Consider the following 17,620-nt stretch of genomic DNA (forward strand, 5'->3'; position numbering starts at 1 on the left):
TAATAATCAGACAATCTGTCTTTGTGATGTTGATCAGGGACGATTCCTTTGAAATATTGCGGTGGAACCTTTTAACATCCACCCAAGTGTGCAGACAGGTTAAAACAGGGTGAGAGGTTTAGATTGGTGGGCAAAGAGAGCATGGGGGCGGGGTGCAGGCAGAGAAGGGGTGGAAGCAACAGAAGCAACATTTAAGTTATAAAGAGAGGTTGGATAAGCTTTGAGTCGAGAAGACTGAGGGACGACCTGATCGAGGTGTACAAGATTATGAGAGACATGTTCAGGGTGGATAGGGAGCAACTGTTCCCCTTAGTTGAAGGGTCAGTCTGAAGGGAACATGGGTTCAAGGTGAGGGGCAGGAGGTAAAACCTTTTTTTAACCAGAGGTTAGTGACGGTCTGGATTGTGCTGCCTGAGAATGCTATCTCAGTGACAGAAGGAGCTCTTGCGTTGCTCGTGTTTGTTATTTGAGGTGAGACTGAGACGCCAGGGGAGATAGGTTTAAGGAGACGGCACAGTGGCTAGCACTGCTGCCTCACAGCGTCAGGGACCAGGGTTCAATTCCGGCCCTGGGTCACTGCCTGTGTCGAGTTTGCACATTCTCCCCGTGTCTGCATGGGTTTCCTCCCACAATCCAAAGATGTGTGGGTTAGGTTGATTGGCTATGCTAATTTGAGCCTAGTGTCAGGGGATTAGCAGGGTAAATATGTGGTGGTATGGGAACAGGGCCTGGGTGGGATTGTGGTCAGTGCAGACTCGATGAGCTGAGTGACCTCCTTCTGCACTGTCGGGCGGGATTCTGTGAGGCGGTGAGCTAGCAATTTTTAAAAAATAGGAGTTTTCTGGAGTAGCAGTCTGGAGAGCAATCCAGCCAGATGCGGCGATGGTTAAATCAATTCAACAACTCCCCCTCTCCCCACCCCCACAACTTAAAAACAAAGGTGGGACACATGCCAGGGTTACTACTCCCTGCTCTTCCCAAAAACTGTTCTCTGATGTTTAACATTCACCTGAATCACCAGGATGAGCAGACGTGATCTCTATTTAATGTTTCAAAGGACAGCACTTCTGTGAAAGCAATATTTCCTCAGTATTGCACGATTTACTTATTTGTGTCACAAGTAGGCTTACATTAACACTGCAATGAAGTTACTGTGAAAATCCCCCAGTCGCCACACTCCAGCACCTGTTCGGGTACACTGAGGGAGAATTTAGCATGGCCAATACACCTACCCAGCATGTCTTTCGGACTGTGGGAGGAAATTGGAGCACCCAGAGGAAATCCACGCAGACACGGGGAGAACGTGCAGACTCCGCACAAACAGTGACCCAAGCCAGGAATCGAACCCGGGTCTCTGGTGTTGTGAGGCAGCAGTGCTAACCACTGTGCCACCGTGCTGCCCAACTAGTTTTGGACTCAGGTTCTGCAGCAGGAAACCTGTATCGAGATGAAGCCTTTCACAACCTCAGGATGCCCTGGTGCAGTTTAGAGACAACCGTGTACTCCCAAAGTTAAGTCACTGCATTGTCGGCAATCACATACGCATGTTTGTGCAACATTGCAGCCACTTCCATGTATCAGTTGTGGGTGGCACTTTAATCACAGAATCAGGTTTGTGGATTCCAATCCCACATCTGACACTTTTAAGCACAAAATCTAGGCTGTCACTCCAGTGCAGAACTTTGTGAATGCTGCAGTCAGAAATGCTGTCTTTTGGGTGAAACCTCAAACACTAGGCCTGTCTGCCCTTTCAGGTGGATGTAATAAGTCCCATCGCCCTACTTTGAAAATCAGCTCTAGCGGCTTCCTTTGTACCTGTTTATTATTATTTATTCTTCTATGGGATGCAAGCATCGCTAGTAAGGCCAGCATTTGTTGCCCATTCTTAGTTGCCCTTGAACTGAGTGGCATGGCACACCATTTCAGAGGGCATTTAAGAGTCAACCGCATTGCTGTGGGTCTGGAGTCACATGTAGGCCAGGACAAGAAAGAAAAAGCAGATTTCCTTCCGGAAAGCTCATTAATAAACCAAATCATTTCTTTTTTTACAACGGTTTATGGTCACCATAACTGAGGCGAGCTTTTCAATTCATAATTTTTATTGCATTTATATTCCACCAGCAGCCTTGGTGGGATTTTTTCCCTTAATTCATTCATGATGGCCAGCATTTGTTACCCATCCCTACTTGCCCTTTAACTGAGTGACTTGGTGCACCATTTCAAAGGGAAGAGTCAATCACATTACTGTGGGTCTGGAGTCACATGTAGGTCAGACCAGGTAAGGATGGCCAATTCCCTACCCTAAAGGACACTAGTAAACCAGATGTTTTTTCCACAATCAACATGGTCATCATTCGATTTTTAATTCCAGACTTTTATTGAATTTAAATGACATTATCCACCGTGGTGTGATTTGATCCCATGTGTCAGAACATTAGCCTCAGCGTTTGCATTACCAGCCCAGTGACATTACTGTTACATCAACTCCCCAAAAATATCCTGGACAATATTTAGTCAAGTATCATCAATAAAACAGACAATCTAGTCATTAACATTGCTCTTATAAGACCTCCTACATGCAAGTTCTCTTCCATAATTCCTACAGTATAATAGTAACTACTGTTCCAAAGTGTTTCTTGGCTATATCCATTTATGGATGATATTGGAATAGTGTAGGTTAGATGGGCTTTAGATTGGTTTCACTGGTCGGCGCAATATCGAGGGCCGAAGGGCCTGTACTGCGCTGTAATGTTCTATAAAGCACTTTGGGACACAGCGAGATCATGAATGGCACAAAATAAAGGCAAGTCTAGCCGCTGTAAACTTGAGGTCATCCAAAACCCTGTTACCCATGTCTTAACTCGTACTGTTAACCCCATGCTTGCTGATCTACATTGGCTCCCAGTACGGCAACACCTTGATTTTAAAATTTGCATCCTTGTTTTTAAATCCCTTTTATGGCCTGGCCCTGTGCAACCTCCTCCAGTTCCACAGCTCTGCAAGATATTTGTGCTGATTTAATTCTGGTCTCCTCAGCCGTCTCAATCGTAATCGCTTTAGCATAGGTAAAGTAAAAGTTTATTTATTAGTCACAAGTAAGGCTTACATTAACACTGCAATGAAGTTACTATGAATTCCCTAGTGTCCTTCAGTTGCCTAAGCTCCAGGTTTTGGAATTTCCTTCTTAAACCTCTCCCTCTCTACCACACTTTCCTGCTTTAAGACGCTCCTCAAAACATACCACTTTGAACAAGCTTTTTGTTATCTGGCTTAATGCCTCCTTGTGCAGCTCAATGTCAGATTTTGCTTTTGATGCGTCTGTGATATGCCTCAGGACATTTTATTACAGTAAGGGCACTATAGTTGTTCGAAGCTTTTCTTATAAAGTTTTTAAAGTTTATTTATTGGTGTCACAAGCAGGCTTACATTCACACTGCAATTAAGTTACTGTGAAAATCCCCTAGTCGCCACACTCCGGCGCCTGTTCGGGTACACTGAGGGAGAATTTAGCATGACTAATGCACCTAACCAGCACGTCTTTTGGACTGTGGGAGGAAACCGGAGCACCCGAGGAAATCCACGCAGAGACGGGGAGAACGTGCGGACTCAGCAGACAGTGACCCAAGTCTGGCATTGAACCTGGGACCCTGGCGCTGTGAGGTAGCAGTGCTAATCACTGTGCCACCGTGCCGCCCCTTATGGAAGTTCAAATACCTGTAGATATTTATCAACTTTGGCATTCAAAGCTAGCTCTGAAACAGCTGCATCATAAAGCTATGGGTACTCGAATACATATAGATTACAATGCAAAGAGTTTGTACAGCTTTATTTATTGGGGAGCATTTGCATCAGAAGAACTGAAAGACTACAAACAAAAAAACAAGGAGAAAACAGAATTATCTCTAACTGATTCCACACAAAGTGTCAAGACACTGGTGTTGTTTACAATGCACAAATGAATTCAAAATGTACATTTTTTTTACAACATGGATTGTGATAAGGAAGGCACTATTCAGCTGCTTGTGTTTTAAACAGTTATATAGAGCACAATCCATGTTTTCCCAGTATTTACATTATGTACCTTATATATTTCATGCCTTCAGCACTAACATTGTGCTCCTTGCCTGATGAGAAACAATGATGGGAATAACATGATCCATACATTGGAACATAAATTTAACTCCACCTCTAAATATACAGCAAACATCTAAAAGCTTAAAAATCTTCTAACACCAAATATTGAGAATCCCCAAACCAGATATTGTATGCAATAAATTTATGAAACTCATTTTAGTGGTTAATATTGAATACCCCATTGTTGCCCTTGTGCAGGGATTACAGCTCCTCGTGGGTCGCCAGCAGTTCCACATTAGATATAATACAAAAAGGAGTATGAAATTCAACACGCGACCCCTAGCCGAATACACAGGAGAGCCTTCACAGTAATGAGAATTTCAAGTACACAGTCTTGGGAGCATGGAAAGTACCATTATATTGCTGCTACATCAACCTCCAAAGGATGACTGACCACCAGCTGAATTTATTCTCCTGCTGAATCCACGCCCTTCAATTAGGCCTCATATTTTCATTGTCCCAATCAGGTATCTCAGCTTCCCAGCCTTTTGCATAACAGCATAAGGGAGAGTTAGGGAAATCAGCCAATTTTCCACCATCCCACAGAAACAGCACAGAGGGCAGCACTGTAGCACAGTGGTTAGCACTGCTGCCTCGCAGCGCCAGGGACTCGGGTTCAATTCCAGCCTTGGGTGACTGTCTGCGCAGGTTTCCTCCCACACTCCAAAGATGTGCAGGTTAGGTGGATTGGCCATGCTAAATGAATGAGGTTACAGATATGGGGTGGGGGCCTGGGTCTTTCAGAGTTGGTGCAGACTCGATGGACCGAATGGCCTCCTCCTGCATTGTCGCGATTATATGATCTATGAAATAACATGGCTGACAGCTGTCATTGATAGGCCAAGTGACCTCTTTCTGTGCTGTCAATTTTCTATGTTTCTGTGACAGTACTCATCCAGGAGTGCAAGATGACCACCAAGGTCTATGAAGGAGGGAAGAGAACGTGGATGTGGTCACCACTTCCAATACTCTGCCCTGCCACTGCTGGCAGGTTTGATGTGAGCTCATTCAAGGCCAGTTGAATGAAATCGTACTTCAATGTAAGATTCCATGATTGGTTTGGGAACATCAGTCCCCTTTTAGCTATTGCTGTTATTCTTTCTGGTGCTGCACTGTGTATTCCACTGCTGCATCACATAATTTTCTAACGTACGGTGGTAAGCTCCCAATATAGTTGAGAGCTCACTCTGGCATACACAGTAAACCTCAACTGAGAAAATGGGGTGAGTTACAGCAGGGATGGAGTAGTGAGCGGGTGTCCTACCTTCACAACCTCCAATGGTTTTACCGCCCAGCGGAAAATGAAGCCCAGTAAGTCCCATGTTTTTAAATATGGGTTCATTTATCTTGGAAACTGGCAGATTTTTCAAAAAAGATAGAGGAACGAGTGAAGTATCCGCAAAAAAGTTCCTCAAGCATAGATCTCAAAAGGTACAGGGGCTGGTGCAGATCTTCTCAATTGTTCGCATGCAGCTGAGAGATGGAATACAAGGAAATCTCTCCTGTGTGAAACTCAGCAGTGCCATACCCTCACTGAAAAACAGAGCAAGCCTATAGGATAAATCATTTCATTTGCGAGAAAAGTACATTTAGAAATGCAATACACTACTCTATTTATATCTTTTTAAATCGGGGTTGGAAATAACAATGAAAACCTACTAACACTGTCTCAACCAGAAGGGAAATTAGGCAACGATGAGATTAATTAACACTCTGAATATCACTCTTGGGCAAACACCATTATTTGCTTAAAAAAAGTTACTTTCTAATTGCAGGTCTGTGCAAGCCCGTAAGAGTTACATCTCTCCAAGGTGGTATATCTGTAACAGCCAGGTCTCAGCTACAGGTTTGCCTTTTGTTTTATTGTTCTCCATGATACAAACAACTGTGGAAATTTTAGTCTACAAATCTAAATCGACACAAAGTACCTAACAAAAGGGTGTACGGTATGTTGAATGTGATGTGTTCAATTACACCACCTGTAGTAAAATTGGTGAAATAAATACTTCAAGCTTCTTTTGCAACCTTTTGGTCCAAATACATAAAATGTGCAATATGTACAGCATTTCCTCTTTTTCCGTACTCTGAAATTACAATACTTCGAAACACTTTAGAAAGCACCCTAGTAAAAAATAGTTCTACAGGTAAAAGTTTACAAGACATAGGAGTCCCTAAAACATACCACAATCTGATTAGTAATAACAACAGATCACCATCTACACAATTGATGCACGCTTTGTGTAAATGGATTTCCTTGCTTGTCTGTCTGTTAATGCATCTAATGCTTGTCCCTAAAATCTTTACAGATGGAAGTGGCTCATGGCAGATTTGATACAAACTGCAGAATAAGATTTCTTTTCTGCTTTTATTGGAAAAAAATTCATTGGACTGTTCAAGGTAGCAACTGATTCAGCAGAAAGACATTGTTTTTTGATGCTGTTCTTCAGGTCACTATAGTGAAAACTGTTCTCAGTTTATTTTCGGATAGATTTTTTCATAGAAAAAGCTCTTGCTAAGGAGGTAAAGTTCGCCGTCCTTTTCTCTCACTGCGTGAGCACGAATGAACTGAAACTGTTCCAGAGCAAACTCGTAGAACTCGTTTTCCATTTTCCAGATCTCGGATAGCTGCAGTCTAGCAATGGTTTCTTTAGTAGGCAGCTTCTTCTCTGTTGTTTTTCTAAGATGAGATTTCTTTCCTGTTTGCATGTGAAGGAGGAAGCCAAGAAACAAAGGTCAAAGTAAGAGATGTTTAGGATTCAATGTACAACCACACAGGTCAACTCGGCAGATCAAAGCAGGCTTTGCTCAAGTTGCAATATTTAAATCATCACAGATTATTTGAAGTAGAAAACATTATTCTAGAAACAACATTACTACAATTTTGAGCTCCCTTATTGACAAAAGAGCAGCATAAATCTTATAGAAACTAGTTTTAATTGTCAATTTCTTTCTCTTGATTTTCCTTCTTTGAAAATGGGCCAATGTCAAAGGGAAGCGGCACAATTTGGAAAACAAAGTTCCACAGCAACTGGCCTTGCGGTGTTGCACTTGTTTGGCTATTATCATAGAATCCCTACAGTGCAGAAGGAGACCATTCGGCCCAATGAGTCTGCACTGACCACAATCCCACTCAGATCCTATTCCCATAACCCCACATATTTACCTGCTAATCTCCCTGACACTAGGGTCAACATGTTATGGCCTAACAACCTAACCCGCACATCTTTGGAATGTAGGAGGAAACCGGAGCACGCAGAGGAAACCCACGCAGACATGGGGTGAATGTGCAAACTCCACACAGACCGTGACCCGAGGCCGGAATTGAACCCGGGTCCCTGACGCTGTGAGGCAGCAGTGCTAACCACTGTGCCACCGTGCTGCCCACATTTAAATCTGAACCCCAATAAACATTGATCTTGACCTCACTTCGTACAGAATCTTCCAGTAGGCCTTATTGGTGATCAATGGGAACCCTGGTCCACCTTACCCACATTTTCAGCCTGATCGTATTGAAGCCAATAATGCACCCCTAAAAGTGCATAGCTAAGAAACATCCGTTACAAAAGCAAATATATTTAAAATGATAAGTGGATCGGAGGTCTTTACCTGCAGCTTATCTTTAGCTTCCGCGGATAACCAGCCACTGATAAAGGGGCTATGAGGAGGCACTTCGCAGCAACATGGCCATTGCTTCCCTCCCTTTGTTTGTACCCTGGCTTAGTACCTTTGTGCAGTAGACTTGTTGGAGTGGGAGTATCAAGATTTGGGATCACTCACTCTTTAGCATTGTAATAGCATCTTGCTCATGTACAACCTTTATCTATTAACTTTCACTTATAACTGCTTCAACCTGCAGTATTGCTTGGGTTCTCAGGGACGATTCTGTACAAGTACAGCTAGAGTAAATTGGCCCAGGTGGCTCTCACCTTAATTTCACACCAATATTTTATCTTCCAAAATATGCTTTGTAGAAATCATAGAAATTTACTGCACGGGAGGAGGCCATTGATCCATCAAGTCTATACTAGTGGGCAAGTAGCCATCCAGCCTAATGCCAAGGTTCACAGCCTTGTCACAGCAATTTAAATGCACATCCAAGTACATTTTCAATGCTATGAGGATTCTGCCTCTGCCACCCTTTCAGATAATGAGTTGCAGGTCCTTACCACCAACTGGGTGATAGAAAATTCCTCTTCTATCTCCTCTAAATCTTCTACCTCTTGCACTAAAGCTATGGCCAACCTGGGTTATAGACCCCTCAACTAAGGGGAGTAGGGCCTTCCTATTCACTCCATCTAGACTCCTCATATTTTTATGCACTTCGTTTACGGCCTCTCTCAGCCACCTCTGCTCCAAACCAATTTTAGCCTATCTAATCTTTCCTCATTTTCCAGTCCAGGCAACATTCCGATAAATCTCCTCTGTACCCCTTCCTGTGCGATCACATCTTTTCTATGGTAGTGATCAGAACCAAATGCAGTACTCCCGCTGTCACCAAACTGGAGTTTTATATTGTTCCAGCATAGCCTTCCAGGTTTTATATTCTAAGCCTCGGCTAATAAAGAATCCAGTATGCCTTCTTGATCGCCTTATCCAACTGTCCTGTCACCTTTAGGGATCTGTGGATCGTATATTCCAAGATCGCTGTGATTCCCATACACAATTCAGTATACTACCATTTATTGCATATTCCCTCACCTTGTTGGCTTTCCCCAAATGCATTACTTCACAATTCTCCAGATTAAACGCCATTTGCCACTTTTCTGCCCACCTGACAGTCCATTGATATTTTCCTGCAGTCTGCAGCTTTCTTCATCATCAGCCACACAGCCAATTTTTGAACTGTCTGTACACTTCTTACCTATATCCCTTCATTCAGGTCCAAATCATTGTTATGTACCCTTGAAAAGCAAGGGATCTTGTACAGAAAACCATGGAGCCCCAATGGGAACAACCTTCCAGTCACACCTTGGACAATTGCCCTTTGCTTCCAGCCTCCAAACAAATTTTGCATCCAATTTTCCAGTTTGTCTTGGACTCCATGAGCTTTTACTTTTGTGGCCATTTAGCCATGTGAGACCTCATCAAAAGCCTTGCTAAAATCCATACAGACCACTTCAAATACACTACTCTCAATGACCCTCTTTATTATGACTCTCTTTATTACTTCCTGAAGAATATTCAATCACGCTAGTCAGACATAACATCCCCATAACAAATCAGTCTTTGATCGGTGTCTAAATGAGGATTTACCCTGTTCCTCAAATATTTTGCCAATAATTTTCCCAACAACGAGGTTACGTTGACTGTCCTGTAATTACTTGGTCTCTTCCTCTCTCCCTATTTAAGCAATGATACAAAGTTAGCTGTTCTCCAATCCTTTGAGACCATGCTTGTAGCCAGAGAAGCCTGGAAAATAATGGTCAGAGCCTCAGCTATTTCTTCGCTTGCTTCCATTTGTAGCAATGAAACTCTGCACCTAGGCCGGGAGACACTTTCAAAGATGTTAAGCCCCTTATAATACGTCCGCTCTATGTTAATTCCACCTAATATTTCACTCTCCTGGATACTGTTGAGGGGGATAGCCTGTCAGGGGTAGATACCAGCAGCAGCCAGGTCTGTGACACCACAGCTGGTTCTGCTGAGGAACAGGGTCGGGCAAAGAGCAAGCGAGCAGTAGTAATAGGGGACTCGCTAGTTAGAGGCACAGACAGGTGTTTCTGTGGCCGCAATCGAAACTCCAGGATGGTGTGTTGCCTCCCTGGTGCCAGGGTCAAGGACATCTCTGAGCAATTGCAGGACATTCTTAAGGGGGAGGGTGATCAGCCAGAGGTCGTTGTACATATTGGTACCAACGACATAGGTCGGAAAAGGGATGAGGTCCTGAAATGTGAATATAGAGAGTTAGGCAGAAGGCTAAAGCGCAGGACCTCGAAGATAGTAATTTCAGGACTACTACCGGTGCCGCATGCTAGTGAGAGTAATGAATAGGAGGATTAGGCAGAGGAATGCCTGGTTTGAGAGCTGATGCAGGGGGCAGGGATTTAGATTTCTGTATCATTGGGGTCTTTTCTGGGGAAGGGCTGACCTGTTCAAGAGGGATGGATTACATCTGAACAGGAGGGGGACTAACATCCTGGCGGGGAGATTTGCTAGAGCCACTCGGGAGGGTTTAAACTAGTTTGGCAGGGGGGGTTGGATCCAAAGCAGTAGGGAGACAGAAGAGAAGTTTGAGGACAGCACAGAAGTTAAAGAGAGCACATTAAGTAGTAAAGTCAGTGTCAGTAATCCTAGTACCAGACAGATCAGGCAAAAGCAAGACAAGAGAGCAAGGGAAATCCAGGTTAAACTGCATTTATTTCCATGCAAGAGGCCTGACGGGCAAGGCAGATGAACTCTGGGCATGGATGGGTACGTGGGACTGGGATATTATAACAATTACTGAAACATGGCTAAGGGAGGGACAGGACAGGCAGCTCAATGTTCCAGGGTACAGATACTATAAGAAAGATAGAACAGGAGGTAAGAGAGGAGGGGGACTTGCACTTTTGATTAGGGAAAGCATCACGGCCGTACTGAGAGGGGATACATCCGAGGGTTCGGCCACTGAGTCTATATGGGTACAACTGAGAAATAAGAAGGGGGAAATCACTTTGGTAGGGCTGTACTATAGGCCCCCAAATAGTCAGCGGGAAATTGAGAAGCAAATATGTAAGGAGATTACAGATAGCGCCAAGAAAAATAGGGTGGTAATAGTCGGAGATTTTAACTTTCCCGACATTGACTGGGACAGCCATAGTATTAGAGGGTTGGATGGAGCGAAATTTGTTGAGTGTATTCAGGAGGAATTTCTCATTCAGTATGTGAATGGCCCGACTAGAGAGGGGGCAAAACTTGACCTCCTCTTGGGAAATAAGGAAGGGCAGGTGACAGAAGTGTTAGTGAGGGATCACTTTGGGACCAGTGACCATAATTCTATTGGTTTTAAGATAGCTATGGAGAATGATAGGTCTGGCCCAAAAGTTAAAATTCTAAATTGGGGCAAAGCCAATTTTGATTGCATCAGGCAGGAACTTTCAAAAATTAATTGGGGGAGTCTGTGGGAAGGCAAAGGGACGTCTGGTAAGTGGCACACTTTCAAAAGTGTGTTAACCAGGATTCAGGGTAAACACATTCCTCTTAGAGTGAAGGGCAAGGCTGGCAGAAGTAGGGAACCCTGGATGACTCGGCATATTGAGGCCCTGGTCGAGGAGAAGAAAGAGGCACATGACATGCATAGGCAGCTGGGATCAAGCGAATCCCTTGAAGAGTATAGGGGGTGTAGGAATAGAGTTAAGAGAGAAATCAGGAGGGTAAAAAGGGGACACGAGATTGTTTTGGCAGATAAGGCAAAGGAGAATCCAAAGAGCTTCTACAAATACATAAAGGTCAAAAGAGTAACAAGGGAGAGAGAAGGGCCTCTTAAGGATCAACAAGGTCATTTATGTGCGGATCCACAAGAGATGGGTGAGATCCTAAATGAATATTTCTCATCAGTATTTACTGTTGAGAAAAGCATGGATGTTAGAAAACTTGGGGAAATAAATAGTGATGTCTTGAGGAGTGTACAAAATACAGAGAAGGAGGTGCTGGAAGTCTTAAAGCGCATCAAGGTAGATAAATCCCTGGGACCTGATGAAATGTATCCCAGGACATTGTGGGAGGCTAAGGGGGAAATTGCGGGTCCCCTAGCTGAGATATTTGAATCATCAATAGTCACAAGTGAGGTGCCTGAAGATTGGAGGGTGGCAAATGTTGTGCCTTTGTTTAAAAAGGGCTGCAGGGAAAAGCCTGGGAACTACAGGCCAGTGAGCCTCACATCTGTGGTGGGTAAGTTGTTGGAAGGTACTTTGAGAGACAGGATCTACAGGCATTTAGAGATGCAAGGACTGATTAGGGACAGTCAGCATGGTTTTGTGAGTGGAAAATCATGTCTCACAAATTTAATTGCGTTTTTTGAAAGGGTAACCAAGAAGGTAGATGAGGACAGTGCAGTTGATGTTGTCTACATGGACTTTAGCAAGGCCTTTGACAAGGTACCGCATGGTAGGTTGTTGCATAAGTTAAATCTCACGGAATTCAGGGCGAGGTATCTAAATGGATACAAAATTTGCTTCTTGACAGAAGCCAGAGGGTGGTTGTAGAGAATTGTTTTTCAAACAAGAGGCCTGTGACCAGCGGTGTGCCTCAGGGATCAGTGCTGGATCCACTGTTATTTGTCATTTATATTAATGACTTGGATGAGAATATAGGAGACATGGTTAGCAAGTTTGCAGATGACACTAAGATTGGTGGCATAGTGGACAGTGAAAAAAGTTATCTCCAATTGCAATGGGATCTTGATCAATTGGGCCAGTGGGCTGACGATTGGCAGATGGAGTTTAATTTAGACAAATGCAAGGTGATGCATTTTGGTAGATTGAACCAGGGCAGGACTTACTCAGTTAACGGTAGGACGTTGGGGAGAGTTACAGAACAAAGAGATCGAGAGATACATGTTCATAGCTCCTTGAAAGTGGAGTCACAGGTGGACAGAGTGGTGAAGAAGGCATTCAGCATGCTTGGTTTCATCGGTCAGAACATTGAATACAGGAGTTGGGACGTCTTGTTGAAGTTGTACAAGACATTGGTAAGGCCACACTTGGAATACTGTGTGCAATTCTGGGTAATAACTAGATAATAACTAATAACTAGATAATAACTAGAAAGAGTGCAGAAAAGAGTTACTAGGATGCTACCGGGACTTGATGGATTGAGTTATAAGGAGAGGCTGGATAGACTGGGACTTTTTTCTCTGGAGCGTAGGAGGCTGAGGGGTGATCTTATAGAGGTCTATGAAATAATGAGGGGTACAGATCAGCTAGATAGTCAACATCTTTTCCCAAAGATAGGGGAGTCTAAAACTAGAGGGCATAGGTTTAAGGTGAGGGGGGAGATACACAAAAGTGTCCAGAGGGGCAATTTTTTCACACAAAGGGTGGTGAGTGTCTGGAACAAGCTGCCAGAGGTTGTAGTAGAGGCGGGTACAATTTTGTCTTTTAAAAGCATTTAGACAGTTACATGGGTACGATGGGTATAGAGGGATATGGGCCAAATGCGGGCAATTGGGATTAGCTTAGGGATTTAAAAAAAAGGGCGGCATGGACAAGTTGGGCCGAAGGGCCTGTTTCCATGCTGTAAACCTCTATGACTCCTTCTCCCTGACTGAAATGTCTGTATTGCCCACTCTTTTGAGAAAACAGATGCAAAGTATTCATTAAGAACCATGCCAATATCCTCCCCCTCCACATACAGGTTTCACTTCTGGCCTCGAACAGGTCCTAGTCTTTCCTTTGTTATCCTCTTGCTCTTTACACATTTATCAAAAATCTGTGCATTTCCCTTGATCTTGCTGGGCAATATTTTCCTAATTTCCATTTCAATTTTACCCCTACACTTTCTATGCTCCTTTTTCGACAGTCTTGAGCCCTTGATTTCTGTTCTTAGCTTCTTTTTAAAAATTTTATACTCTCCTTTCAGCTCCTGGGCAGCACAGTGGTTAGCACTGCTGCCTCACAGCGCCAGGGACCCGGGTTCGATTCCCGCTTGGGTCACTGTCTGTGCAGAGTCTGCATATTCTCCCTGTGTCTGTGTGGGTTTCCTCCAGGTGTTCCGGTTTCCTCCCACAGTCTGAAAGATGTGCTGGTTAGGTGCATTGGCCATGCTAAATTCTCCCTCAGTGTACCTGAACAGGTGCCGGAGTGTGGCGACTAGGGGATTTTCACAGTAACGTCGCTGCAGTGTTAACGTAAGCCTACTTGTGACACTAATAAATAAAACTTAACCTTGATACCCAGCAGGCTCTGAATTTGTTAGTCCCACCTTTTTTCTTTCCAAGGGAACATACTTGCTCTGAACACTCACTATCTCTTCCTTCAATGTCTCTCAATGGTCTGGCATTGATTTATCTTCCAGCTTGCTAGTTCCTTCAGTTAAATCACATCTCAGTTTAGTAAAGCTTCCTCCCAAGTGAGAATGTTTAATCCTGGTCCGTCTTTATTCTTTTATATCTTTATCCTAAATCCAACAGAATTATGATCACTTCCACCATGGTGCTCCCCAACTGATAGCTCTTCCACTTCTCCAGCTTCATTCACTAAAAATAAATCCAGAACCCACTCTCTCTCTCGGGCTTGTTGCATTTTGGCTAAAATGATACTGGCTTATCCACAATAGCAACAGTCAAGGTGTAACTAGAATTAAGCCCAAGGTCTCAGACAATATTGATTCTCAAAAGTAATTTTTCTAAATTCTAGATGTAAAATTAGGATCTCTCTCACAATACTATTTAGAAATTATCAATACATTTTCAAGCCTGCATCATTTTCTGACTAACCTGTACGGTACAGTTCTGTCGCTCCTCTAAAGAAGCGTGGCAAGGCTGCCTCCAGGAGCATTATAAAGTCTTCCAATTCCTCAGTTATCCCGACGAGGAGATACTCGTTAACCAGGTTGTATCTGGCTTGCTCCAAAGCCCATTTGCTTCCAACATTCCTTTAATGACAAAGAGTAATGATGGTTTGTAATGTGCAGACAGAAAAAGGATTTGCACAGATCCTTCCCATTTTAATTGCAACTAGAACAGAACAAGCAATTAATCTCTTTCTTTGCTGTCGCAGTGTTACAATCTTATTAAAAACAGTGATGTTTAGGAAATAGGTCACAGGTGCCACTATTTTTACCGAGGTGACTAATGAGCTTTATTTACAACCTTAGACCTTCAAGTCAGGTAGGTTTACTGACAGTCTGACAAATACTGTTACTGATCAGTGTGCAGCCTGGATTTCGTACTGTTCACAGCCAGCTAGTTGTTAACAGGGTCAGTAAAAAACCACAGGCATATTCTACTCAACCATGTTTAACATTTCTCTCATTGCGAGCTGCAATTCCTAAGCTTTCAAATCGCATCCAATTTATATGAGGGCATACTTTGGAGTTGCACCTATTATATCACAGTTTACCAATGCCTGGTCAAAGTAAAAATGTCACTTGGTGATTATGTCATTAAAGAAGGTTTGCTCGATCTGTGTCAGTGACCAATTCACAGCAAAATCCCAGTTGCTGTGTTGAGTGTGCTATACCAATGGAACTCTCTGATCAGCATTCTGATTATCCGAAACTTCCAGCAGTGCATGAGGTGTGAAATCCCACACTAGAGGCCCATTTTAGCAGCTCTTCAAAAGGTCAATGATTAGGATTGTACCATCGTTCCTAAATATAACAGAGAGTTTTGTTTTAAAATTGAAAGTTTAATGATGGCCATTAGCAATTCACTGTCATTCTGGGATGTTAGCTAGTTGGCCATTTGCTGTGAGGATTCAAAAGCACAGAGCCGTGAAGGATGTTTCAGGCTTCATTTTCTTGAAACTTATCTTTGGTTAGGATGAAATGGTGTGCTATATAAGCCGCATTATTTCACCGCAGTTTAAGGCTGATCAGAATGTATAAATTGAATTATAGAGGCAATATCTACACCCTAAAAATTAAAAACTACCCAGAGGGTGGTGAATGTGTGGAATTCACTACCACAGAATGTAGTTGAGGCCAAAACGTTGTCTGATTTCAAGAAGAAATTAGATATAGCTCTTGGGACTAAAGGCATCAAGGGATATGAGGTGAAGGGAGGATCAGAATATTGAATTCGATGATCAGCCATGATCAAAATGAATGGCGGAGCAGGCTCGATAGGCCAAATGGCCAACTCTTGCATTTAGTTTCTAAGTTTTTATGATATCAAGTAAATTCTTCAGTATTGTCTTTAATTAGTGATAAACATTGAAACACTGCAGCTTGTGAAAGATTCAGCCTCTGCACTTCAATAGTAAACAACCTCCATTCAGATAAAGGGTTTGAAGAAACATACCGAACTCAAGAGCAGAAATTGTCTAAATACTGTTTTCTTCCCATTCATCATGTCTCCTCACGTCAGACATGTGTGGAGGCATGAGAACCTTGACCTCCTTTAAAGGAAAAACCTACTTGGGTTCTGCTAAGGATCTCCCCTTGACAGCAAATCAGATCGTGTGCACGGAAACCATATGAAACTTTAACAAAATGCCATATCACGTGTTACTCGAACGTTATACAACAGGATCCGAGATGAGATTGTTTCAGTAATTACAATGCCTCAGTTTGTCCTATCCAAAAGATAGTATCTCATGGTAGTCAGTACTCGTGTAACAAGGGGAGTTAGTGAAATAGTGGTATTGGACTAATAATCCAGAGATCCAGGGTAATGCTCTGGGCAATGACAGATAGTGAAATTTGAATTCAATAAAAATCTGGAATTAAAAGTCTAATGATGGCCACAAAACCATTGTTGTAAAAACCCACCTGGTTCACTAACGCCCTTTATGGAAGGAAATCTGCCATCCTTACCTAGTCTGATCTGGCCTCCAGTGACTCCAGACCCACAGCAGTGACTCTGAAATGACCTAGCAAGCCACTCAATTCAAGGGCAATTAAAAGTGTGCGACAAATACTGGCCCAGCCAGCGATGCCTACATCCCATGAATGAAAAGGATTATATGCTAGGTTATGAAAATAAATGTTCCCTTTGTGCCTTAACTACAACCTCAGAGGAACACCTGAAATGCACTAAGAAAGTTTCTATTTTTCACCTCACTCATCTCCTTTGCACCCCTAACTGAGATTTGCAGTACAGCACAATTTGTGCCAAACAAAGGACTTTGTTCACCAAGGAGAGGGGCCATGTTTTTGAGGAAGAGAAGGTGTTACAGGCTAATAGGCTGGAGGAAATAGATGTTCGGAGGGAGGATGTCTTGGCAGTTTTGAATAAACTGAAGGTCGATAAGTCCCCTGGACCTGATGAAATGTATCCTAGGATTCTGTGGGAGGCAAGGGATGAGATTGCAGAGCCTTTGGCGTTGATCTTTGGGTCCTCGCTGTCCACGGGGATGGTGCCAGAGGACTGGAGAATGGCGAATGTTGTTCCTCTGTTTAAGAAAGGGAATAGAAATGACCCTGGTAATTATAGACCGGTTAGTCTTACTTCGGTGGTTGGTAAATTGATGGAAAGGGTCCTTAGGGATGGGATTTACGACCATTTAGAAAGATGCGGATTAATCCGAGATAGTCAGCACGGATTCGTGAAGGGCAAGTCGTGCCTCACAAATTTGATAGAATTTTTTGAGGAGGTAACTAAGTGTGTTGATGAAGGTAGGGCAGTTGATGTCATATACATGGATTTTAGTAAGGCGTTTGATAAGGTCCCCCATGGTCGGCTTATGATGAAAGTGAGGAGGTGTGGGATAGAGGGAAAGGTGGCCGATTGGATAGGTAACTGGCTGTCTGACCGAAGACAGAGGGTGGTGGTCGATGGAAAATTTTCGGATTGGAGGCAGGTTGCTAGCGGTGTGCCGCAGGGATCAGTGCTTGGTCCTCTGCT

General features: G+C 43.3%; 1 protein-coding gene across 1 annotated transcript in view; it reads right to left on the bottom strand.

Annotated features, from left to right (window-relative positions):
* Nucleotides 1–3,801: 3,801 nt before the first annotated feature.
* Nucleotides 3,802–17,620, bottom strand: part of hs2st1a (heparan sulfate 2-O-sulfotransferase 1a) — a 205,219-nt gene continuing 191,400 nt past the window's right edge. The window contains exons 6-7 of the mRNA XM_078218928.1: nucleotides 14,549–14,706; nucleotides 3,802–6,830 (exon numbers count right to left, since the gene is read on the bottom strand). Of these exons, the coding sequence (XP_078075054.1) occupies nucleotides 6,604–6,830; nucleotides 14,549–14,706 (385 nt within the window). The 3' untranslated portion in view covers nucleotides 3,802–6,603. The remainder of the gene's footprint in view (nucleotides 6,831–14,548; nucleotides 14,707–17,620) is intronic.

This window comes from Mustelus asterias, chromosome 8, assembly GCF_964213995.1.
Source record: "Mustelus asterias chromosome 8, sMusAst1.hap1.1, whole genome shotgun sequence".
Taxonomy (NCBI): domain Eukaryota; kingdom Metazoa; phylum Chordata; class Chondrichthyes; order Carcharhiniformes; family Triakidae; genus Mustelus; species Mustelus asterias.